Raw genomic sequence first — 27,768 nt, forward strand, 5'->3', positions numbered from 1 at the left:
CAGCTACAGAAAAGCCTGTGCAGATACAAAGACCCAGCACAGCCAAATCAATAAACAAATAAAATAGTTTAAGATGGTAAATGTTATGTTACAAGGAAACATTTACTCAAGAAAATCTAACAGCAAAGAGTCCTTCCTCAACTTGGGAGATACTTCACTCCAGGTGGATGCAGCCAAGATCACAGAGCTTCCCCTAGAGAGTGTCACCAGCTGAGAGTTTGGGGCTCCCTTTCTCCACCCAGCCCTGAGCAAAGGATGGAGGCTCTACCCCAGGGCACAGGAGTGCAAGAACACTGCCTCCTCTTTGAACTGCAGTCACCCTCGCCCCAACTCATTTGTAGGGCAGAATGTCCACACTGGGAGAGCCCAAGCCAAGATCATCAGCGGCTCCCTTCAGTTGAGCACACACGCAGAAGAGTGGCTCAGAGATTTTGCCCAGAGGCATTCTATAGGAAAAGAGAGCTCTGAAGCTCTGCCCAAAGGAACTGGCTTTATAAGAAACAGAATGTTGGGAAGTTCAAGCCAAGGGGCCCTCTTGAAACCAATAGCTCCTCTTAATTAAGACTAACAAGCTGAGCAAAACCCAGCTAGTTTACCAGAAAAGAACCAGGAAAGAGATAAGTAAGAAGACCGCCCCCCTCCCCTGGGTCAGAACAAATCTGACCCTGGCTTCAAGGTCTACACCCGCCCACATTTAACTGGATCAGGCTGTGGAATAATTTATGCCCCTTGACACCATTGAAAACAATGGAGCAATCTGCCAGTAATGTGAAATGGAACAGGTGGGTGTGGTATCAAGTAAGGCAGACAATTTAACAAAAATAAGGGAAAGAGATATTTGCAAAGAGCCCTCCTGAAACCACTTCATCTCATGGTGATTGTGGGCATGTCCAAAGCTGAGCTCACTGAGGAGTGACAGAAGCTTCATACTGTAGGGGAAACAGACTCATCAATAGTTTAGCCAAATCACTAAACAGTTAATTGACAAACAACAGAAAAAACAAGCCCCAGAGAGTGGAGGTGACTCAGTATCCCGAGGAGCTACAATATATTACCCAAATTAGCCCAGTTTCAATGAAACATTGTGAGATGATACAAAGAAACAAGAAAATATGATCCATACACAGGAGAAGGGTAGGTAACAGAAACTCTGAGAGGGACCAGACATTAAACTTCACAGAAAAAGACTGCATAGAAAGGAGCCATTATACAGATTTTTCAAAGAACAAAAGGAACCCTTACTTAAAGACGTGATGAGAGCTATGATGACAATGGTTCATAAAGTAGGGACTATCAATGAAGACGACTGTGTTAGTCACTCAACTGCGTGTGACTCTGCGACACCATAGGCTGTATCTCGCCAGGATCGTCTGTCCGTGGAATTCTCTAGGCAAGAATGTTAGAGTGGGTTGCTATTCCCTTCTCCAGGGGATCTCCTGACCCAGGGATTGAACCCAGGCCTCCCGCACTGCAGGCAGATTCTTGACCAAGTGAGTCACCAGGGAAGCCCTTAATAGCGAAGGAAATTGCAAAAAGAACCAAATGGAAATCTGGATTTGAAAAGTACAATAATCAAAATGAAAAATCCCTTACAGGGGTTCAACAGTAAGTCTGCATAAGGAGAAGAAACATTCTGTAACCTTGAACACAGACTGACAGAGACTATGCAATGAAAGAGAAAACAGAATGCTTTTTTAAGGCCTTCCAACAAACACTAATGGAGGACCAGAAAAGATGGAGAGAAAGAAGAAACATAAAGTGATAACATCTGAAATGACACAGTAAATCAAATGAAAGAAATGGGATAAAATTTGATGAATAAAAAGAAAAAAATTGATGAATAAAAAGAAAAGCCAAAACGTCCTATTTTTGACTACATTTTATGAACCTTCTGAAGTTTGCAAAATAAACTCTGTGAGAGCTCTTGGACACTTACCTTTTTAAAAATCCAATATACAACACCATTAGGATTTTCAAAAACAGCTTTTTGATATGGAAAACCTGAGTTGTGATCCTGGAATCTGAACTTGTAACTAGTGGATATAATGATTCTCCATATGATTCCAGCATGAGTAATCCAAACCAATACTTCTCAAACATCTGCATAAGAATCACCTGGAAAATCTCATTAAAATGCGGATCAATTCAGCAGGTCTTGACTGAAGCCTGAGATTCTGCATTTTTCTCAAGCTTCCAGGTGATGCTGATGAAGTCTTGTCCAAGGGGATTCTTATTAAATCAAACCAATTCACTGTCCCACAGCTGGGAGTGGGACAAAGAATGTAGCCAGCTGTGCCAACATGAGTTGGTGGCAACAGGGCTGGAGCTAAAGGAACAGCCTGCATGGTTAGGAGATAGGTTATAGACAGAGGAATTAAGTAAATATATTTAGCAAAGTAGGAGACGGGTCCATATCCACTAGAAGGAACCAGAACTCCTGGAGATTCTAAGTCCAAAAATAGGATTTTTTTTGCAGCAAAGTATGAAATAATTCTGGAACATTTTGTATCAGAAACTACTCTAAAGGCAGAGTCACCCTAAAGCAGTTTGCATTGGCCAAATCTGGACCAAAATAAATAATGATAGTGAGAAACAACAGCTGACAAAATAAGAATCCAGACTCCATACTGATATAAACGAACGGGGAAGAGGGTGAAGCGATACCTTACAGCATAATTTACTAACAGGAATGTAGAAGGAATAATGCCATTAGAAAATCATGACTTGCCAACTATCACAGATTCAGGAAATAACTATCAAAAGATGCTGTGACCAGTGGGTGAAATTTTAATGAGAAACAGGATATTTACATAGTCTCAAAGTGTCTCCCCACAAAACACTTAGTAACTTTACATTAAAGAACCTCAGAGATAATTACCTTACAAAATAATTAAAGTTAACTTCACCAGCATGGTATAAACAGACACTGTATTCTCCTGATGTGACGCATTGAAAAGAACATGGCATCACTTCTGTGGTATTCCTGACAAAAATACATACCCTGTATCCACTCAGACAGATAAACCCAAATCCTCACCTAAAGCAAAACTGAGGGACAGTCCATTTTGTAACAATCTCACATGTTTCAAAAGTGTAATGGACAGGGGTGGGCCAGTGGTTAAGAATCTGCCTTCCAATGCAGAGGACATAAGTTTGATCCCTGGTCACGAGCTAGGGTCCTCCACACCACGAGTAACTAAGTTCAGGCGCCACAACTACAGAAGCCCACGTGCTGCAGCTACTGAGTCTGCGTGCCGAGAGCCAGTGCTCCGCAGCTAGAAGCCAGAGTGCCCAGCAAGAGGAGCCCGTGAGCCGCAAGCAGGGAAGCCCCTGCGTGCGGCAAGCAGGGACGCCCGAGAGCCGCAAGCAGGGAAGCCCCTGCGTGCCGCAAGCAGGGAAGCCCGTGAGCTGCAAGCACAGAAGCCCGTGAGCCGCAAGCAGGGAAGCCCGTGAGCCACAAGCAGGGAAGCCCGTGAGCCGCAAGCAGGGAAGCTCCTGCGTGCCGCAAGCAGAGAAGCCCGTGAGCCACAAGCAGGGAAGCCCCTGCGTGCTGCAAGCAGAGAAGCCCGTGAGCCGCAGGCAGGGAAGCCCGTGAGCCGCAGGCAGGGAAAAAGCCTGCACGCTGCAAGGGAGGCCCAGTGCCGCCGAAAGACATGGTGGACAAAGACACAGCAAGGTACTACTCTAGATCAAGGAGACTAAAGAGATAGCAACTGAATAGCTAAGTGAACCATCTGATCTTGCACTGGATTTTTGGACAAGAAGAACAAGTTTTTGTTGTTATTTTGCAAAGGGCATTATTAGGACAATTGGCAAAATTTGAATGGGGTCTATAAATTATAAATGGGGTCTAATAATTCAACTATGAATTAGCAGTAATGTATCAAAGTTAATTTCCTGATTTTGATGTATATATTGTGGTGATGTGGGAGAATATCCTTGGTTTCAGAAAGTACATGCTGAACTGTTTGAGAATAATGGGCATCATGTCTGTACTTTCCTCAAACATGATTCAGAAAAAATACATATACTTGTGTACATGTGTGTATAAAGACAAAGAAAAAAAGGTAAATATGGTAAAAATGAAACACTAAGGAATCTTGGTGAAGGATATACAAGAATTTCCTATGTACCATTCTTGTAATTTCTAAGTTTAAAAGCTATCGTAATCTGAGAATTCCCTGGTGATGCAGTGGTTAGGACTTCACATTTTCACTGCGAAAGGCCCAGGTCTAATCCCTGGTCAGGGAACTATGATCCCATAAGCCACACAGCACAGCCAAATAAATAAATATGAGTATAATCTAAAATTAATAGGCAAGCATAGGGAACTCTCTGGACTCTGACTCACAGATTAAACATGCACACTATTCAAAAGTCATCTCACTTCTGCCTATAAATATAGAATATTTAAAATTTTTAAGTATCAATATTCTTAAAAGATGAAACTCTTGTATGAAGGTAGACATTTACTCAAAAATCCTCTCTTCTGATCATTCATAAGACAAACTATCTTTGAAATTTATGAGAAGTTTTGGGACTTCTAGCAGTCTAGTGGTTAAGATTCTGCCTTCCAATGCAGGGGGCGTGGGTTCATACCATGGGATATGGCCTAACAATAAAAAGAAATAAAACTTATGAGAAGTTTGATGAGTTATGTAGATTATATTTTCAATATTATACAAATTCTCTGTTCTACCTTGAAGATCAGCACCACAGACATGTGACCTGAGACCGTTAATGAAATATAGCCCTTAAGATACATGTTAAAAAAGAGAAACAACGGATGGAAAACAGGTCCTCCTCAAGAAAGGCAAACCTCAGGAGACACGTATCGGGCAAGTGGGTACCACACAGGTTTCTGGCCGCACCGAGTCTGTGCAGCGTGTCGGCTTTCTCGAGGTGCAGCGGGTGGGCTCAGCTGCTTCACAGCGTGTGAGATCTTTGAACCCACATCCCCTGCACTGGACGCTGGGTTCTGAACCACTGGAGCACCAGAGAAGTCTCCCACTTTTTTTTACAGCATTACTTACAATTTCAAAATCAGGAAAAACAACGCAAATATACTATCAATGGACACTATCTGTAATACTGAATCAACCAAAATACATCATCAACAAGGTTGAATGAGTTAGATCTGAATATACTTCAGCATTGCTGCTATTACAGACTAAATGTTTCTGTCACCTCAAAGTCGTATTTTGAAATCCTAACCCCTTTAGGAGATGGGGCTTTGGGAGGTGCTTAGGTCGTGAGGGTAGAGCCCTCATGAATGGGATTAGTGTCTTTATATAAGAGACCCCAGAGAGAGCTTTCTTCCTCCTCTCTTTACCATGTCAGAATACAACAGGATGGCCATCTGCAAGATAGAAAGTAGGCCTCACCAGACACTGGGTGTGCTGGCACCTGATTCTGGACTTCCCAGCCTTCAGAGCTCCTTAGTGCTAATTTTTAAAATATGGAGCTCTATGTATGGTAAGTGACAAAAGCAAATTAAAGCTCACTTTCATTATTATATCTGCATAGAAAAAAGTCTAGAAGAATTTACACCAATCTGTGAAAAGGAATTACCCATGGTTTATAGGGGACTTTTGATTTTTACTTTATATACTTTTTTCTTTTTTTTAATCAAAAAGCAGTATTAATTCTGATTCAAAAAACAAAAAGGGGGAAAAACTGAGTGTCAGTGGTACACAGAAATGACTTGATACACAAAAATATAATGTTATAAAACAATACTTCTTGGGAGTAATAAAAACCCGTTATTACCTTGATTTCTCATTGGAATGGTTAGCAAAGCGAGGTATGGCAATAGCTGAGTCTGGAGGCACAAAGCTGGTAAGCAGAAGTCAGAAAAAAGTGCTTTTGCTGCCAGGCAATTTTCCCGATACTGTAGAGAAGAAAAAAAAGGTGAAATGAAAAATTAAAATTTAAATATGGATATTTATTCCTACCCATAAGTTTATTGTGTCACAATATATGCGGGTTTCTACACTAGATACTGTAAGAGTTTACCTCATCAGTCTCCTCTGGCCGCATCAAGCAGCTTGATTAGTCCTTTCTAACTGTCCTGCTGTTGTTGTTCAACTGCTAAGCCGTGTCTGACTCTTTGTGACCTCATGGACTGCAGCACCCCAGGTTTCCCTGTGCTTCGCTGTCTCCCAGAATTTGCTCAAACTCATGGCCATTGAGCAGGTGATGCCATCCAACCATCTCATCCTCTGTCTCCTCCTTCTCCTGCCCTCAGTCTTTCCCAGCATCAGGGTCTTTTCTAGTAAGTCCTAGTATTATCTAATAAAGCACTTTATCTGTACAGCTAATTCACATTTGATATAATAGCAGAAAGAACAAGACCTTAGGTAGAAGGTCTTTAAAAAAATTAAAGGATTTCCGTTTATGAGCATACACATATCACAAATTATGTGAAGATACTGTTTCTTAATAAAAGAATGTATTTTCTTCAGTTAAGAGAGGTGCAGTGTTATTGTGATGGCAAGAGAAATATCTCCAGTGTTTCAGGAGCTCATGGTTGTAGATCACTTATATGTAACAAATGCAAAATTAATACACATGCTATAAAGAGCAAAGCAAGTCAGTAAGGGACATAAATTGCTTAAAAATTGCTCCAAGAAATCCACTGAAAGATTTTTCTTAGGTAATGAATGATACTGTCATATTTTAGCTACATGAATTTAGAACTGGAAGACATCTTAGAGATGACCTAGTTCAGGGGTCACAAAGTCAGATGCTATAGGAGTCAGGCAGGTAATAGAAATCAGTGCAGCAAACAGCTGGGGACAGCGGCACTGATCACTCCCACCACCAAAGAGCAGGTTATACTGGGCTTGAGCCAATTATGGCCATGTAAAATACGGACCAGTGTTGCCCTTTTTTTTTTTCAGGACACTCAAGAAATTCTGAAGCCAGAATTTCTTATCTGAGTTTTAACTATTAAACTAGTTTTTAAACATGGGCAATTCATTAAAAAAAAATCTATTTGTATTGTGTGTTGTATTCAAATTGTGAGCCACCTGTTTTTGACTTCTAAATAATCCAATCCTATACAGTTATAGCTGTGAAATAACTTGTCCAGATGGTTAGAGGTAAAGCCAGGATTTATTTTCAACTGAAACAAAAATATAACTATAACTACAGGCATACTTTAGAGTATTGTGGGTTCAGTTCTAGACCACTTCAATCAAGTGAATATCACAATAAAGCAAGTCACACAAATGCTGTGGTTTTCCAGTGCATATAAAAGTTGTGCTCATACTAGACTACAGTCTATTAAAGTGTGCAACATACTTCAATGAAAAATTTCTGTTGCTGTTTAGTCGTTAAGTTGTGTCTGGTTCTTTGTGACCCTAAGGACTGTAGCCCACCAGGCTCCTCTGTTCATGGCATTTCTCAGGTAAGAATACTGGAGTGGGTTGCCATTTCCTTCTCCAGGGTATCTTCCCCACCTAGGGACTGAACCCATGTCTCCTGCTTAGCAGGTGGATTCTTTACAACTGAGCCACCTGGGAAGCCCACTAATTAAAAAATTGCTTGCTTAAAAAATGCTAACCATCTCCTGAGCCTTCATCCAGTCATGATTTTTTTTTTTTGCCGGTGAAGAGTTTAAAATATTGCATCAAAGTATGACACAGAGACACAAAATAAGCAGTGCTATTGGGAAAATGGTTCTGACAGACTTGCGTGATGCAGGATTGTCACAAACCTTCAATTTGTAAGAAACGCATTATCTGCAAAGCACCTTAATAAAGTGCAATGAAACAAAGCAAGCCTGTATACTTTGATTCCAATAAAACAGGCATATGCTTTCAAATTTTGAGTGCTTTTTCTTAAAAAAAAAAGCATTTAAGAAGACTGTCCTTTTAATGCTTTATATCATAATGCTAAGAAAACTGTAAGCATTAGCCACTATTTCTTATTAAGAATGAAAGATCATTTTTCTCTTAAATAAAAAAAATATATTTATTGGGATATAATTCACACACCATAAGGAGTTCACTTACTGAAAATGCACAATTCTCTTTTTTACCTTTTTATTTATTAGAAACCACTGGGGTTTGTGCAAGGGTCGAAAACTTGATCCCCCTCCTTGGTAGTGAGCAAATCCTCGGGCTTTGTTGGAATGTATCACACCTCTCGTAGCTATAGATGTACTATATTCCCTGAGTGAACAGCGTGTCTAAAAAAGGAGACAAGAGGTGAAATAAAGAAGAGATTTGTAAGATAGTACTTATTGGTACTACTGAGTCCCCAGAAAGGCTAACCATATTTATTTACTACACAGTCATTTTTTTCACATTTACCATAGCCCTAAACATAATAGTGCCACAAAGTTTTCTGAAGAAAATTCATCAGAGACATAACCACCAAATGCTATGTGTGACTATTAACTGTGTATCAGATGTGGGTGGTAGGAATAACTTTAACTACATTTTTCAAGTAACTGGGAAACAGGAAGAAGGATAGTATCCTTACTGAATTTATGTTAATCATAATACACACTGATTATGTTAATTCTCTTTAGGTGTGATAATGCTATTGTGGTTGTAATAGAGCAATGTCCTTATGCATGCTTAAGTAAGTGCTGTGATGCTCCAATTACTTTCCAAGTATTTAGCCAAAACAAATGTGTAAAAATACAGACTAAGCAAATGTGGAAAAATGTGAAAACTGATGAACAAAAGTTAAAGGTATTCAGATATTCATTGTATATTCTATTTGTCAATAGAGTTATAAAATTTCAAAATAAAAAGCAATATAAAATAATTAAGCAAATGCAACTGCTAAATAATGAAACTCTAAGCGTATAACAGAAACTGTATCATAAATGCTTAAATGCTGGAAGTATGGATACGCTAGCATGACCAGGGAACCCAATTTTTAATTTCACTTAAATAGCCATATGTGTCTAGTGACTACTATACCAGTCAGAGCAAAGTTAAAATGCTAAGAAAAATTACAAGCTTTATAATGAATAATTTCAAATCTTAAATAAATAAATTTAAAACCTATCAGAAAGCACAGAAAGTAGTACAGGGCATTCCCTGGTCAGGGGACTAAGATCCCACATGTCACATGGTATGGCCAAAAGAAAAAATGAAAAGAAAGTGGCACATTCCTTCCTTTCGATCTACTTTTCAATTTGTCAAATCTTCCAACTATGTATTAGTTTTATTATCAGAAAATAACTTTAGAAAAAATTAGTGCTATATTAACATAGAAAAAGCAGATTCACTGCAGAAATTTTACTGCAAACACTGGTTGCATGAAATTTATTTTGTCATAGTTATTAAAAAGTTAATTAAAATAACATCACATAAGTATGAATAAAAGTAAACTTTCTTTCTCAGTTCTGAGGAAATAGTCATAAACAAAAACACTTAAGTCTTACACTCCAGTCACCACTGAGGATATCCGCAAAACTCAGAAATTCACTGGCTCTCACAAGATCATCCACTTCCGTGAAGAAATCTACATAGTTCTGGTGAAGATACAAATTAAATAACTCTCCTGGCATGTGTGACATTTCTACTACTTCCTATTAAAAAAAAAAGTTTATATAATTTTAGTAAAAATTCACTGGTCAAATTTATATGGACACAAATGTAAACAGAATGTATTGTGTAAATAGTACTAGGTGTTATTAAAGACTTTACCTCAGGTTGAACAAGCAGTGTATCCCGGTCATACTCTGATAAATGAGAAGGCAATCGAGGTGAGTCTACTTCTGTTACAGGTGCTCCTACAAAAAAAAAGTCTGGAATTATTAAAAAATACCACCATCTTTATATAGCACCTCTCATTTGAAAATTTTTCAACAGCTGATTTTTTTTCAATAGTTGATTTTTATGTTTAATTCCACTTATAATCCAAAAATACTGTAAGTACATTTTCCCGCTGTCTTTCTTACGTCATGCCAAATAGTATCTGACCTATCTTAGCTCTTTCTTGAAACTGAACCAAATACATGACATTCTGAAAAATGGGGTTTTAAAATTTTAATTAACATAATTAAAATTTAATTAAGATAATAACGTATTTTTAAACAATGAATAATGTTTTCTTACGTTTACAATATAGTATTTTCCCCAAAGCTCTGAAGAGAAAGAGGGAAACATCTTTGCCACCAATAGCTTGGACCTCCTGATTTTCAAATATCCTATCAGTTTTTTGTCTTCGTTTTGATTTTGACAGCACAGCATCTGATTTTAAGGAAGACATTCCTTTTTTCCTTGGCCGTAAATTGTTCTTTCCTAAATAATATACACCAAAGAAACAATATTTAAAATAAAATTAAAACATGAAAAGTAAAACAGAACATTTCAGATATAGTCACACTAAGTATTCTAGTTTAAATGTTTTTCTAATAATGAGGTATACAAACTGACTCAGAGTCCTCTTTCAGTTACTAAACTACTAAAATGTCATCTAAAAGTATGTCATGAGCTAGATTTAACCTTCAGTGACTGAAATTATGTAGTCCCACCAGAACTATTTACTCGAGTAAGCTAAATCTATACAATTAATTTTTCTCCTTAGGTTTTGTGTAAGTGTGTCAAATACATAATAAACATTGCAACAATAAAAATATGACTTGACACATTTCAAATTTTCACATACATAATGACATACTCTCTAATATAGTTATATTACCTTGGTTTCTCACAAAGGCAAGGTACTATTCTTGGTGCATGGTATGTACTAGCCAATTCAGTCCTCACAATAACTCTATGAAGAACGATTACTATATAGAGTAAAGAAATGAGACATAAAGAGGTTAAGTAAATGGCTAAGGTCATCAGCTAGCAAGTGATTTGAATCTGGGCAGTCTGGTTCTGCAAACCCTGCTTAACAATGATTCTATATTACTTCTTTACTGATTTGGGCAGTCTCCAACTTCTGAATATGCCCATGTTCAAATTTCATTGGGAAATCTACTTTTAAAAATTCAGAATGCATGATTTTAGAAAACCAGACTGGAAGAGCAGAAACACAGGATCTGGGTTTGAATCCCAGTACTACCTCATTAGGCTGGTCTGAGAATTAGATAAAAAAACATACAACTGCTAATACAGTTTCTAACCCACCCCCAAATTATTATTTTCTTCCTTCTGAAATATTATAAACGGAAGTCAGGACCTCAAACTGACCCACCCCTAATTCTAGTAGTGAACCTAAGGATAATTTACATTTATGTTTCTATAGGAAGAAGCAGAATTTTGGTTTTGGTTGAGTTAAAATGTGTAATTCTTTACAGTTATTTTGAAAAACAAAGATGTAACTAAGTGAACAGGTTACACTTGTGAATAGAAACTAGATTTCAGGTGGATTTTGAGAGCACCAAAGAGCTATTAATTTTTTAAGGTCAATCCCTCAATGTTAAGCATCGAGTAGGTCACCTGTTAAAAGTTTTCTGATGATGACTGTGTGCAGTAAATTATGGTCATTAAGAATAAAAATTAATTCACTGCCATTAGTGAGGCAATCTCTTTACTTCAGCATGGCTAGGCACTCCTTTTGTATCTTAATAAGTGGAAATATATTTGTTACATGTATCATATATAAACCAATATGAAACTCATTAGCAGCTGGCCATCTGAGAACTCAGTATGTGTCAAGCCCCGGAATAAACACTCTGTATTACCTCTCTTACTCTTCACACAACTTGATGAGACAGGTGCTCGTGTAAGAGGTGAAAAAATAAAGGCACGTAAAGACTAAGTAACTTGTATGATTAAGTCACTAAAAAGTGGCAGAGCCAGAATTTTTTCCCAGAAAGTCTCATTCCAAATTACCTTTGAAAGGTAAAGTGGCAAACTATGTAAATAAATAAGCTCTTATCTCAGATATGCAAATATATATGGTGACACCTTCATAGGGGTGTGTCTATGTACACATACATACATAATTATTTTGTCTCAATAAAAAATACAAGTGGGTATATATCAATTTCAAGTTAAAGTATGTTTAATTTAATTTCATTTCATGAACAAGAAAAAGTTAGTCACCTATATAATACTATGAGTGTATCTTTCCCAATTACCTGTTGAGGAAGAAAACTGGAGGCTATTTATTGCACTTCTGATATCACCAGAGCATCCTTGACAGAGAAACTCTAGAGAAGTTTTATCAGGGACAACAATTTTTCCTCCATTCTAAAATGAAATAATTAAAATTTTAAAAATATATGTTTTTTAAAACAAAAACCAAACCTATTTTCTAAACTTAATGGAAGTATACCAGAATCTTTCAAATTTGCATGCCAAAAAGCCTACATGTTTAATAATAGTCTGCTTATGAAGGTACAAGTGTCAATGACACCATAAAGGAAAACTTCAAGATTATAAAACACTGTTTTACTTTTTTACTTGGACTAGGCTATATAATATTTTGAAGTTCTCTCCCTCTCTCACTATATATATATATATACACACACACACACACACACACACACACATATACACACAGAGAGAGACCTCAAAATATAATATAATGCAATAAAACTAAATACACTAGAAAATTTGAAATTTACATGAAAATCCCTATACTGGAGCCTTCACCATATTAGTACAGTCCGTTGAGTATTAAAAAACCACAACTGCATCAACTCATTTTAAAGCCTAAATTTCATAGTTCTTTAAGGTAAATGATATATCACATTTCACATCCTTGGTAGATCAAGTATAAGGCAAGAGAAATTTATCCTCTCTTTTCCTTCAGAAATTCTTAGTTTACTGACAATATGACTTTAGCTGGATTCATGTGATTGCTCAAAGGTAAACCCATTTCAGGTCCTGTAAAAATTGCTTAAAACAGAAAAACAGTACTGTGCTATGATTTTCAATATATTTTTAACTGTATTAATGAAAGTTGTCTTAAAAGTTCTTTATGCAAGTTAGTATACTTTTAGTCTTCACAATTCCAACTTTGTCACAACTGCTAACATTTTGGCAGGAACCTTTCCAGACCATTTTTTGTGCTCATATATCTGTAAGTATATATAGTATCTAAAAGTATATACAAAGAGTTAATTTTTTAAACACAAGTGGGGATCATATGTATTATTGCATTTTTTATGATCTATGTTAGTTCCTTTAAATCTATATAATTTTAAAAAAATTATGGGTATACAGTAATTAATACTTCTATCAGTGAAGGGATATTTACATGTTTCCATTTTTTTTCAACCATTCCAGACCTATATACACAGATACACACATACTATATATATAGTTGATCCTTGTATAGTGTGGGGTTAGTGACAGGAGCCCCTCTCAGAGATAAAAATCCAAGTATAACTTATAGTTGACCCTCTGCAGCTGCAGTTCTGATTCCTTGGATTTGACCAACCATGGGTCATGTAGTACTGTAGTATTCACTACTGAAAAAAATGCATATATATATGTGGACCCATGTAGTTCAAGAGTCAACTGTGTATACCTTTGCCAACATGCATGAATACTTCTGTAGAGTGTCGTGCAAAGTGTTTGCAACGTTTACCAGTTTTATTTTTCCCAGCAATGGTAGGTGAAAGTGTCCATTTTTCCTTAACTTTGGCAACGCTGTTTATCAATCTTTTTCTCTAATTACTAGTAAGCCTGAATACCTCTCAGGTTTACTATCCATTTGTCTTTCATTCCCATGTTTATCTTTTATCTTTGTTTACCATGGCTTCCTAAGTTTTCCATTTTTTTGAAGTAAATCCATGGCTCTCAGGTTTTTTTTTGTTTGTTTGTTTAGGAAGACTTTCCCCCAACTCAAAGTATTTTTTCCTAATACTCTTCTAATTTTTGTAAATTTTAAATCAAGGTTTAAATTATTTTTCTGCATAGTATGAACCAAAGAGACAATCTTATGTTCTTCTGTTTGAATATGCAATTGTTCCAATACCACTTATTAACCATAACAGTCTACTCTCTTCCCCTCATGACGTAAAATGCCACTTTCCTTGTATTAAAAAAATTCCATTTACACATACTGATCTAGTTCTGTGCTGTCTTCTCATTTTATTCTTCCATGTGTCTACTCCTACGCTAATACCACACTGCTGTACTCTCTATAGTCTCATATTATGTTCCAATATCTAGACAGCAAGTCTCTCTCTATCACTCTCACAAAATTTTCTTGCTCATGCCTTCTCTTCCAGATTAACTCTAGCATTTTTACTGTGAACACATTTACTTTAAAAATTGTTCTGGGAGGAGTAGCTTGTTTTTGAAAAAATTTAGATAGGATTACTTGCCAGCAAGGAAATATAATTTGAAATCATGATTCTTAGAGCTGAAGAAACTACTACGGATGTTAACTACAGTGAATATAGCAAATGTGGCTGAAATGTGTGATCAGCAGTTCCTTCGACACTTTATATACCTAATGACATCAGAAAAGACTAAAGATCTTTTTTCCTATAAATACATAGAAACATTTATTTAAACTTAAACACTTAAGATAGTTAACACTCTTTGTTGTAACTCATTCACATAAGATGTCTATACTTTTTCTTAAGATAATTAACTATTAAAGCTATGGAATAAAAGAGAATAAACTCACTTAAATCTTCTTATACTATCGTTATCACCCTTGGTGACCCTAGACAGTATCATAACATTTGATTTTATATTTACATTTGATTTATATTTAAATATTGGGCTTACTGCTGCTCCTGTGATGTAACATATCAATGATGATTTCAAAAGTATACTAGTTCTAACATTCTTAGATGTTACCTCAACTATTTAAGGTAAAGCACATTTACTATGGGCTTCGCTGGTAGCTCAGTAGGTAATAACTCCACGTGCAACGTAGGAGACTGGTTTGATGCTGGGTCGAGAAGATTCCCTGGAGAAGAGATAGGCTACCCATTCCAGTATTTTTGGGCTTCCCTGGTGGCTCAGATGGTAAAGAATCTGCCTGCAATGCAGGAGACCTGGGTTCGATCCCTGGGTTGGGAAGATCCTGTGGAGCAGGGCATGGCAACCCATTCTAGTATTCTTGCCTGGAGAAGCCCATGGACAGAGGAGCCTGGAGGGCTGCAGTCCATGGGGTGGCAGAGAGTCGGACATGGCTCAGTGACTAAACACAGCACATTAAATACGTAACAAAGAAGTTACGGTAATCTTTTCACTAGTATAAAACAACTTGCTAGAGTAAATGCCATTTGCAGTTTAATGACTTAGTCTTAAAAAAAACTGTGAGTCACATGATAAAGTAACATGAGGCTGACTTTTTATTATTTCTTCAACTTGTTAATAAATATTTAAAACTATAGTTTATAGTTATCATGCTTATAGTAGAGAATGTAGAAAAAAATCGTAAGTAATTCAACCACCCAGAATCACACTTAGCATTTTTATGTTATTTCTTTTAGTATATATAGTTTTATGTATATGTGTGCATTGGGCTGTCATTAACAAATCTATGTTTCGTTTTAGCACAGTAATTTGGAGTCAGAACAAAACTTCCAACTCATCTGATACTTAATAGTCATGGAATATTATTCAAGTTATTTCCTTCCAAAGTTCAGTTTCTTTACCATAAAATGGAGATAATTTCGTGTAGTTGTAGTAAGGGTTTAATAAGCTCAGGTATGTAAAAATACCTTGCATAGGGCCTGACATATATCAAAGGCTGAAACATCATTTCTATTAGCATTATCATGTAACTTTGCATCCTGTTATTTTTAACTTGACATTAAACTGTACTTCCCTTTATCACCAAATGGGACTTCCCAGGTGGCGCTAGTGGTAAAGAACCTGCCTGCCAATGCAGGAGACCTAAGAGATAACATTCTTACAGGTCAGCTATTTAAGGTAAAGCACATTTACTATGGGCTTCCCTGGTAGCTCAGCAGGTAAAAACTCCACGGGTCATGGGTTCAATCACTGGGTCAGGAAGATCCCTTAGAGGAGGACACAGCAACACTTCAGCATTCTAGCCTGGAGAATCCCATGGATAGCGGAGCCTGTGTGCTACTGTCCATAGGGTCACAAGGAGTCGGACACAACTGAGGTGACTTAGCACACACACATACCACTAAATATTTTCAAAATATGCATTAAGGACATAATAGTTCACCACAGCAGCTGCTCCCTCTATTACTCGATTCACTGTGCTTCTAATGTTTCACTATTAATAGTTGTATTTATTCAGCTAAGTGCTCTACATACATGCGCTATTTTGTTTAATCCTCAACATAACCTCTCCCCTGGAGATTTCCCTCAGTTCCTGCGATCCAGCATTGCAAAACAAATTATGTTTCATGTAAAATCCAGCTGATTGATAGCAGTTGGTCCACCTAGAACCATGCTGCTGAGAGGAGAAGTTTTATCAATTTAACTTTAACACCATCTTGATTTGAAAGATTAAAAAAAATGATACATTAAACATAACAGCTATTTCAGAACAATGATAGTATACTCAACACTACTGAACTGGATGGCTAAAAATGGTTAAGATATTTCAAATATAAAATACAGTTAATAGTACTGTGTATATTATATATTTGAAAGTTGCTAAGAGAAAAAAATCTTAAAATGTTCTCATCACAAAAAAGGTAATTTACGTGACATGATGGAGGTATTAGAAAATGCTATGGTGGCGATCATTTTACATTATATAAGTTATATCAAGTCAATGTGTCATACACTTTAAACTTACATGACGTTATATGTCAGTTATATCTCAATAAAGCTGGAAAAAAAGTCTAAGATGGTAACTCTTATGATGTATTTTTTCCATAGTTTAAAAAAATTATTAAATCTTTTAAAGTGACACAGGACAAAAGTAGAGTTGGATTAGAACTGATTAATGAACCAAGATGGCAGGAAATAGTTTCTTAACAATAGACACAAATTAGAACACTAAGGCAAGTAAAGGAAAATTAAAGGTTCAGGATGTTTACATTTTTTATTTTTTGGCCACGCTGCATGGTATGTAGGATCTTGGTTCCCCAACCAGGGATCAAACCTGTACTCCCCGCCGTGGAAGCATGGAGTCTTAACCACTGCACTGCCTGGAAAGTCCAGGTTAAGGGTTTTTAAAATCAGTCTTTCCTACATTTTCTAAAATGACATGCTTTATTTAGGAGTGTAAATAAATTTTTTTTAATTTTAAAAACAGATAATTCATGTCTCTAATTCCTCAAGTTTATATAATACCACTTAAGTTTGGCTTTCTATAATGACAATGTAAAGTTCAAGAAAATCAGTTTAGAAACTTACCTTATTAGCTTCTACTGTCACTATTCGATTAAGAAACTTCATCATAATTGTTGGTGCCACAGGGTTGAAACTGTCAAAGTTTTATAAAGAAAGACAGTGGTTATGTGATTAAAAATACAGTATGTACGTGAAATTTTTTTTTTTTTGTACGTGAAATTTTAAGCAGAAATTTCATTCTTACCTAATATTTGAAATAGCACACTCTTCTTGAATTTCTTTGGGAAACAGTAACCTTTGACTATTATCGCCACTGAGACTGTCAGAGATTATAAATATTAGAGGACACCGACCAATCTGCACATACTTCCTAAAAGAACAAAAGATAGCAAGCAAGGCTGAAATTTAAACCTCCTGTCATTTAATTTGGAGTTTTAGAAGACTTCACTGAAACTCACCTCAGAACTTCATGTAAAGTATGAGAATCCCGATAAAACTGGTTAGGTAAGTCCTACCAAAAACAAAGGATAAACACTAGCTCAGTTTTATTCCCATGTAAATTTATTTTCAGACTTGTATTTACCAAAATGGGGAAAAATGTTATGTATTCAATGTACTATAATCAGAACTTCTGTAGAAATTAAACATCAACTAGCTGAAAACATCAACTAGCTGATTCCCTAAATAGTAATAAGTGTCTATGGAACTTTCAGATCAAATTTCTTCAGGTCACTACAAGTTATAATATTCTAAGACATTATTTTCCAAATATTTTTTTGCCTTTGTACATTTAGGCCATTAAATTTTTAAAGTTCACTAACCTATAATATATATACACATGCAACCTATAGTTACTCCATCCAGGTTTAATGCAAGAAACTTTAGGTTTATTCCATTACACAAAGACTTTATATTTTGCCACTACTAGTACCATGGACAGAGCTAATGCCACAATCACATAAGCTATATCTTGCAATTGTCTATTCAATAGATACAGCAGAATTTCAAAAGTTATCCTTACTTCAACTAGAATTATCTTCTTATCAGTTCTCAGATCATCTCCAAGCATTTGTAGTTGGTTATATTTTGTTGCTCTTAGTAGAAACTCTTTAAAAACTGCTATCTGAGACTGGTAGGGAAATATATGGAAGCTTGATTCTGAAAAGAAACATACTTAACACTTATTTTCCACAAACTATGTATATATCAATATTACATATATGTACATAACATCGGAGAAGGCAATGGCAACCCTCTCCAGTACTCTTGCCTGGAAAATCCCATGGACGGAGGAACCTGGTAGGCTGCAGTCCATGGGGTGGCTAGGAGTCAGACGCGACAGTGATTTCACTTTCCCTTTTCACTTTCCTGCATTGGAGAAGGAAATGGCAACCCACTCCAGTGTTCTTGCCTGGAGAATCCCAGGGACGGGGGAGCCTGGTGGGCTGCCGTCTATGGGGTCGCACAGAGTCGGACACGACTGAAGTGACTTAGCAGCAGCAGTACGTAACATACATGAATATTACAAAGTATGTTTACATACACATAAAGATAATGCAGCACACAATACTGTAGACTGTTTTTTAATTTAAAACTGTTCAAATTTAAAACCGAATATTCATTTCAAAAGACAAACTCACTATGAACAACAGTATAATGCTTCTGTACCAAGAAATGTAATATGGAGTTAACTTGATTTCAGAACACAGCTGTTAGTATAAAAATCATTAAAGTGGTACAAATATTTATGACTTTGTCTACACAATGAAGACTCTTCCAGTAAGTGTGTGATCATAAATGAGCTATTTTCAAAAACAGTAAGTTTTACCTTAATAAGTTTTAATGACAAAAACAGAATGACTGATTAGTAAACTTACTAGGACTACAAGAAGTAATATTTTATACAGAAGATCGTAAATAAAGACTTTCCAGATTGTCAAAAGTCACATTACTACTAGAAAGTAGTAAAAATTCCAGGAGTAGCAGCAAAAGGGTATGCGTATACACAGATGTTATAGAAGAACCTAAAAATAGAACCTTAAAGAATACCCCACACTAAAATACTAATTGTCCTTCTACAGAAACCCTTGCACTTCAAAATGGCCTAGGTGATTTGTATATGCCTAGCCTAGTTACTCTAAAGCAGCAATAAGAAAGCTATGCAAGTTAAAAATGATCATGCTGGAGTTTATGAGCATATATGTGTGTGTATATATTACATTGTATTACATTACACAGGGCTTTCCCTGGTGGCTTAGATGGTGAAGAATCTGCCTGCAGTGCAGGAGACCTGGGTTCGATCCCTGGGTCAAGAAGATCCCTTAGAGGAGAGCATGGCAACTCACTCCAGTATTCTTATCTGGAGAATCCTCATGGACAGAGGAGCCTGGCGGGCTACAGTCCATGGGGTCGCACTGAGTCAGACATGACTGGGCAACTGAGCACCACCTCTTTTTTGGAGGGACCCTTTCCTTCCTTCTCCTAAAGTTACTTCTCTCTGAACCTAAATGCACCCATAAAGTTTCATGTGATTGCTTCTCTGACTGTGAAGCAGCTGGTAGTGGGCAGATGCCGATCAAGTACAGGAGCAGCAATACATACCTTCCTCTCAAAAACATACCCAGTAGGGTCTGAGGGGCTTGTTTCAAATCTTCTGTAAACATAGACTTTCCCACTATTTCCACTACCTTCACAACAAACCTTACCAGGATTCAATATCTCCTTGAAATCATCTTTTTGGAATTCTGGTAAAACTGGATTAATCCACTCTTGTACTTGAATACCATGCTCCTTTGCTAGTATTTTTATAGTTGTTGTTTTTCCACATCCAGGAGGTCCTGTTACTAATAAAATAGATCCACCCTAAAACCAAATATAAACATCAATAAAAAAAATCAAAATCATTGGAATGTTAGAATATTGTTTTAATACTCTTAATTATTATCTCTAGAAATATTTAGTCATAAAAGCAGACTTAACTGCACAATGTTAGCTGGAATAAACCAGCTATAGATAAAAGAATCTTATTTCCTGAACTTCTAAGCACAGCTTCTGATAATTTCTCATTCTTTTTTGGGGGGTAGGGGGACTTCATGTTTTCTTAATATCTTTATAAAAATTTTTTAAATTAGAGGACAATTGCTTGACAATATTCTGTTGGCTTCTGCCATATGTTAACATCAATCAGCCATAGGTATACATATGCCATAGGTATACATATGCGCCCTCCCTATGGCACCTCCCAGCGCCTTCTATCCTTCTAGGTTGTCTCAGAGCACTGGATTTGAACTCCTTGTGCCGTACAGCAAATTTCCACTGGCTATCTAATTTTACATATGGTACTGTTTATATGTCAATGCTATTCTCTTAGTTAGTCCCACGCTCTTCTTCCCCCGCTGCGCTCACAAGTCTGTTCTCTGTTTGCATCTCCACTGCTGTCCCTCAGATACGTTCATCAGTACCATCTTTCTAGATCCTATAAATATGCACTAACATATGGTATTTTTCTCTGACTTACTTCACTGTGTGTAATAGGCTCTAGTTCATTCACCTCATTAGAATAGGAATGATTCAAATGCATCCGTTCTTACGGCTGAGTAATAGTCCACTATGTATAGGTACCGCAGCTTCTTTATGCATTCATCTGTCAATGGCCATCTGGGCTGCTTCCATGTCACAGCTATTGCAAATAGTGCTGTGATCAACAATGGGGTACATGTGTCTTTTCCAATTATGGTTTTCTCAGGGTGGGCTGCCATCTATGGGGTCACACAGAGTCGGACACGACTGAAGTGACTTAGCAGCAGCAGCAGGGTATATGCCTAGTAGTGGGATTGTTGGGTCACATGGTAGTTTATATGATCATAAAATCATATGGTCATACGGTGGAGTTGGACACAACTGAGCAACTGAACAACGGTAGTTTTAGTCCTAATCTTTAAAGCAGTCTCCATACTGTCCTAAATAGTGACTGTATCCTCAATTCTTGCACTATGTTCCTCCCAAGGACTATTCAGCAGCCAAATTAAAACACCTTCAGCTAGATTAAAGAGGTCATGTCTGACACAAGTACTTTTAAGGGGTTACCTGAACTCAGAATATTCAATCTTAATATCAACCTCTCTTTGGATTATACAGTTCAATATTATACAAGTATAATATTCTTATGGAATGACCTCAGTTTGGATATCAGATTTTTTAAGAAATGTATACTAAGAAATGTATTTACCAGAGACAGGACTCTAAAGACAGACTAAAGGTTATAGGTCCCAGTAACATTCCCTCACACATTGACAAAAAAAGTTTAAAAATTTAAAACTGAAAAATTATCAGGGGACGATATCTTACATGTAACGGTGGGCTGTAATCCTTGCTTGCTTGTTTACCTTTATTAACTATGATAAATAAGGGCATGTGTACTTGTACCCAGAGAAAAGCCAGTTACACTATTCATTTTAATTCTATTTTTTTTTTTTTTTTGGTCATGCAGCTTACTGAATTTTAGTTTCCCCACCAGTGACTGAACCTGGACACTGGCAGTGAAAACACTAAGTCTTAACTTAGTGGACCACCAGAGGATTCCCCTGTTCAACTTTTTAAAATGAAAGACCTTATGAGTTATAGTTCTACAAGCCATGAGTTTAATGTTAATGATGTAATAATACATATTAAATACATATTACATATGTAATAATACATATTAAATAAGGTATCTTGAGGACTTCCCTGGCGGTCGAGTGGATAAGACTCTGTGTATCCACTGCAGGGGGATGGATGCTGATTGGATCCCTGGGCAGGGAACTAAGATCCCGCATGCCAAAAAATAAGTAAATAAGTAAAATTTTCCAGTGGTTATGTATGGATGTGAGAGTTGGACTATAAAGAAAGCTGAGCGCCGCAGAATTGATGCTTTTGAACTGTGGTGTTAGAGAAGACTCCTGAGAGTCCCTTGGACTGCAAGGAGATCCAGCCAGTCCACCTTAAAAGAGATCAGTCCTGGGTGTTCATTGAAAGGACTCATGCTGAAGCTGAAACTCTAATACTCTGGCCACCTAATGCGAAGAGCTGACTCATTGGAAAAGACCCTGATGCTGGGAAAGATTGAGGGCAGAAGGAGAAGGGGACGACAGAGGATGAGATGGTTGGAAGGCATCACCGACTCAATGGACATGAGTTTGAGTAAACTCCGGGAGTTGGTGATGGACAGGGAGGCCTGGCGTGCTGCAGTCCATGGGGTCGCAAAGAGTCAGACATGACTGAGGGACTGAACTGAACTGAAATAAATAAACAAGGTATCTTTAAACAGAAACATATAAAACAAGGTTATGTATCAATGGAGAAGTGATGAAAATGTGACCAGAGCAATATTAGGTTTTTCGTTTTCTTTCAACATTAGGTTTTGAAGGAACCAATCTTGCATTTCCCATAGGAACAATGGTTCAGGACTTGCTAATTCTTTGCTTGCAGTGACTTTAACGTAACATAACTAACGCAATTAATGAGAACTGATTACTGCTAAGGAAACTACTTCTTTTCAAAAGAAGAGAAAGCTCAAAGGCAGCCCTGCATTTTTCTTACGGAACAAAGTTGCATATGTTTTCTGACACATGATACAGCCACACACCAGGTTTTGCTTCTAGCAACAGAATTGGGAGCTAGTCTCCTATCAGAACGCTAAATACTTTTTTAATCCCCCCAGTGCCTACATTGTAATAGATTTACTACAGTTTGAAGGAAAGAAGTCGGCCTCCAAAATTAAACTCAGCAAATAAACAATTTTTTAGCTTTTCCATAGAGAAATCTAGAAATTATCCAGGATTTTAAAAATAAAAATGTCTTTTAATTACTGACATTGAAAGTTTTGTATAATAAAGAGTATATGGCTGGTTAAAGTACAACTTCTTAGAGGGAAGAAGCTTTTCAAACTGTAGAGGAAATACTTTCGCTAATACCTATATACATGCACACATACCTAAGTCATCCTACTGGTAAAACAATAACAGTAACACTTGTGCAGGTTTAAGACACAATAATGCTTATACTTAAAAAAAAAAAAAAGGACTGATAAGTGATAAAACACAGTGGTCACTGAAAAATAAAGACTATTTAGTTGAGATGACCAAACCACACAATGAGAAAGCTTTCTCAGAAAGTGCTCAAGAATTGGTACTCGGAGAAACAAGAGATTTCTATGAGCCAGCAGAGGAATACCAATGCTGAAAATGAAGATTCATTTTGAGTATATTTTCTTAACTCTACACCAAAGATTAGATCGACAAACCAGACAGAAAGAATCTTGACTCAAAAAAGGACCTGTTTACCACTGGAGGTAATTAAAACACCAACTCTTCATCTCAAAGTAATTTATCCTGTCTTTCCAGTTGGAAATGTATTTAAAGGTATTAATAACTAAGCAAACCCAGTTAGTGATGAGGAAATCTATTTTTATAGAAAAGTGCCAGCTAACAATTATAGAACTAACAATAATAGAAGTAGAAAATTCACCATTTCACAATCTTAACAAAATTACTAATCAGACAAGGACTGAAAACGGACACTAAACCTCTTAGGTGAAAGACTGTCAGAAAATCCTATATGCTGCCAAAGCATCTTCCAATAGATTATGTGCCAAATGCAAAAGGAAGTTACAATGAAGAGTTTTGACTATCACCTCCTTAATCTACCGATCAAATTTAACTTCAAACAGCAGGATAACAAGACCCTGGTCTCTTCAATAAGTCAGTGTCAGGGAGAGTAACAGAAGGTGAAGGGAACTGTTCTAGATTTTAAAGCCCTAAGAGATATAATAATCAAATGTAATGGATGGTCCTTGATCATGCACTGGTTGTAACAAACCAGATATAAAAGACATTTTGAGGACAACTGGAAAAATGTGAATATGAATGGATCACTAGATCGTATCAGGGAATTAAATGTCAAATGTTTACATTTTATGTGAAAATACTCATGGGGGAAAATGATGGCTATATTACAGGTTTGTGAATATTCATTTACTATTCTATTTTTCTTTATGTTTGCAGAATCTCAAAATTTTAAAAGTTAAAAAAGAAAGAGAGAAAGAATATTCTAGCTTGGGAGTCAAGGGCAATTATGGAATTAGGAAGTGAAAGAAAAAACATTTTACTGGGTAAAATAAATGATGATTAATTTAGGTTACATTTAGTAAAAACTAGAATGTAACTTGCCTACTTGCTTCAGTGTGAGATGATCTGATATGCTAAATATATTAGCACCCAAATGGTTTACTATGCTTTATACATAAGAAGGAAAAAGAGATAAAAGTAAAGGAGAAAACTCAAAGTCTGTTGAGTCTTTTAATGAGGCAGAAGTAGTAAGGTCAGACAGCTTTCTACCACAGGTGAGATGGACTCATGAGTACAAAGTCAACATGAAAGTTTTTAACTTCCTACAGCCAACTATAAGGCAGAGAAACATCTGAGGTCAAGGACTGCTAAACATTTCTTGGGGTTTCCCTGGTGGCTCAGTGGTAAAGAATCCACCTGCCAATGCAGGAGGCACAGATTCGATCCCTGGGTTGGGAAGATTCCATATGCTTCAGAGAAACCAAGCCCAGGTACCACTACGACCGAGCTTGTGCTCTATCTACAACCCAGGAGCCACAACTATGCAGTCTGAAGCCCACACGCCCTACACATAGCCTGTGTCCTGCAACAAGAGCAGGCACTGCGATGAGAAGCCCTCTCACCACAACTAGAGAGCAGCCCCAGTCGCTGCAACTAGAGAAACGCCCACACAGCCACAAAGACTCAGCACGGCCTCCCAAAACACTAATAAACCAAGAAACAAAAATAAATAAATAAAAACTGCTTAAAAAAAAAACAAAAACATTTCTTATTTAGTTACCTGTTTTGGCTGCCTTTCTAAGACTTCAGCTTTTAGCCAGGTTTCAACTTCTTCAATTTTCTTTTTATGCACAGCAAGTTCATGCTAAAATTTTCAAGTTTAAAATAAAAACACTTTAACTCAAAAATTTTTGATACATTGCACAGATTATTCTACACATTTTTAACGAAAAAATTAGCAAATGAGTAACATAATAAAAAAGTCTTTTTGATTATACTTAACTCTTTATATTCATATGGAAAAATTCTATTGTTAAACTGACCACAACATATGAATATCTGAAGCACATCTGAAATTATAAAATAAAATCCTGAAATACATTTTAGTAAGGTAATAAATAGAAAGGGACTTTACATTTTGCAAAAAATTAAATAGATTAAGTCAATGTTAGGGGTTGATTAAACTAAACTAAATCAAAGGGTTAAATTAAATCAAAGACAAATAACCAATGGTATTATCTTCAGAATAACTGTTGGGAAAATTCGAGACTAGAAATATAAAAAAACTTAGAAGTTATTATTTTTTCTAATTAATTTAGGCAAAAAGGTTTTTATGAATAATAACAAAAATGCACATCCCTGTCCTTCCTGAAACTAAATTATGAAGACTTCTTTGTATGCTACTTATTACCTGAGTTTCTGGTTTGTATTTATCCACCCATGGTTCATTTTCTGACAGATATTCTTTTGAATTGTCTAGACCACAGATCTGTTTAGAGGAAGATAGGTTTCCTCCTTTGCTAGCTGGATTTCTGCTACTTTCTAATGTGGAAGGCACCTTTTTTCTTCTAAGACTTGCGTTATTCACACTTAATGATGTGGCAGTAATAGTAGAAATGCTTGTAGTCTCTGAAAAACCATCAAATGATGGGTCTACCCAGTTTGTTACCTGAAAAAAAGAAACCATATAAATAAAGTTATATTTTTTTGCATCTATTCCTTATGTAACTAAACTACTCTATTAAAAACATTCTTGTATTAGCAACATTGACAATAAATCTCACAAATTAGTTTTTTAAATAAAACTGACTCTATGTATGTTACTTTTCTACTTCACAGTAAGTATAAATGCATGCTTATCTACTTGACCATGACAGGGATAAATGCCATATAAATGAATACAGAGTACAAACAATTATTTTTATAAATAATAATCTTTCCAGGGTAAAGATCGGTGGCTTCCCTGGTAGCTCAGACAGTAAAGAATCTGCCTGCAATGCAGGAGACCCAGGTTCAGTCCCTGCGCTGGAAGAACCCTGGAGAAGGAAATGGCAATCTACTTCAGTATTTTTGCCTAGTGAATCCCATGGACAGAGAAGCTTGGTGGCTACAGTCCATGGGGTTGCAAAGAGCTGGATACAACTGAGTGACTTTCACTTTCAGGGTAAAGATGAGGCTGATTCTTTTAAAACTCATTTGTAGCCTTGAAACACAAATATTAAAATCACCTATCAAAAAAGAAATAAAACAGAATAAAGAAAAGGGCAACCATGTAGAGCAGTAAGGGAAGTAACACTTTTGCCTTGACCAGATTAATATCACAAACTAAGAACCATTTCATACATTGAAATAATCCCTATCAACCTTAAGATTTGTGAGGATAAAGTCTAAGAATACTGATGCTATGAATAATCTGTATTTGTGACTTGATTATATTTTTCTTCAGCTCATGAAGCAACTAGTACGTTTCTGAAAGGAAATCAGGCTTTCCAGAGAGGATGATCTGTCAGATTTGTTCAGGATAAAGAATACTAGGTTAACAGAGCAGGAAAGTCAGTGAGTTCTACTTCACGGTCCTCTGGTCTATAGAAACTCCTGACCTCTCTATTTCCCTCCACCATTTCCTTTTCTTTAAAATCCTTCATAATGATACAAGGGGTGGCAAGAATACACAGAACTGTACAAAAAAGATCTTCACAACCCAGATAATCACGATGGTGTGAGCACTCACCTAGAGCCAGATATCCTGGAATGTGAAGTCAAGTGGGCCTTAGAAAGCATCACTACGAACAAAGCTAGTGGAGGTGATGGCATTCCAGTTGAGCTATTTCAAATCCTAAAAGATGATGCTGTGAAAGTGCTGCACTCAATATGCCAGCAAATTTGGAAAACTCAGCAGTGGCCACAGGACTGGAAAAGGTCAGTTTTCATTCCAATCCCAAAGAAAGGCAATGCCAAAGAATGCTCAAACTACCGCACAATTGCACTCATCTCACACACTAGTAAAGTAATGCTCAAAATTCTCCAAGCCAGGCTTTAGCAATATGTGAACCATGAACTTCCAGGTGTTCAAGCTGGTTTTAGAAAAGGCAGAGGAACCAGAGATCAAATTGCCAACATCCGCTGGATCATGGAAAAAGTAAGAGAGTTCCAGAAAAACATCTATTTCTGCTTCATTGACTATGCCAAAGCCTTTGACTGTGTGGATCACAATCAACTGTGGAAAATTCTTCAAGAGATGGGAATACCAGACCAACCTGACCTGCCTCTTGAGAAACCTATATGCAGGTCAGGAAGCAACAGTTAGAACTGGACACGGAACAACTGACTGGTTCCAAATAGGAAAAGGAGTACATCAAGGCTGTCTATTGTCACCCTGCTTATTTAACTTATATGCAGAGTACATCCTGAGAAACGCTGGGCTGGAAGAAGCACAAGCTGGAATCAAGACTGCCGGGAGAAATATCAATAATCTCAGATATGCAGATGACACC

General features: G+C 36.7%; 1 protein-coding gene across 1 annotated transcript in view; it reads right to left on the minus strand.

Annotated features, from left to right (window-relative positions):
- The window catches only part of RAD17 (RAD17 checkpoint clamp loader component), a 35,821-nt gene that overhangs the window by 3,930 nt on the left and 4,123 nt on the right, over window positions 1-27,768 (minus strand). Inside the window, exons 3-15 of the mRNA XM_052659209.1 lie at window positions 25,686-25,943; window positions 25,056-25,139; window positions 19,877-20,033; window positions 18,193-18,329; window positions 17,630-17,682; window positions 17,416-17,541; window positions 17,235-17,304; window positions 12,059-12,170; window positions 10,083-10,268; window positions 9,672-9,757; window positions 9,407-9,553; window positions 8,045-8,194; window positions 5,770-5,890 (exon numbers count right to left, since the gene is read on the minus strand). Coding sequence (XP_052515169.1) covers window positions 5,770-5,890; window positions 8,045-8,194; window positions 9,407-9,553; window positions 9,672-9,757; window positions 10,083-10,268; window positions 12,059-12,170; window positions 17,235-17,304; window positions 17,416-17,541; window positions 17,630-17,682; window positions 18,193-18,329; window positions 19,877-20,033; window positions 25,056-25,139; window positions 25,686-25,943 — 1,687 coding nt within the window. The remainder of the gene's footprint in view (window positions 1-5,769; window positions 5,891-8,044; window positions 8,195-9,406; window positions 9,554-9,671; window positions 9,758-10,082; window positions 10,269-12,058; window positions 12,171-17,234; window positions 17,305-17,415; window positions 17,542-17,629; window positions 17,683-18,192; window positions 18,330-19,876; window positions 20,034-25,055; window positions 25,140-25,685; window positions 25,944-27,768) is intronic.

This window comes from Budorcas taxicolor, chromosome 20 (genome assembly GCF_023091745.1).
Source record: "Budorcas taxicolor isolate Tak-1 chromosome 20, Takin1.1, whole genome shotgun sequence".
Taxonomy (NCBI): Eukaryota; Metazoa; Chordata; class Mammalia; order Artiodactyla; family Bovidae; genus Budorcas; species Budorcas taxicolor.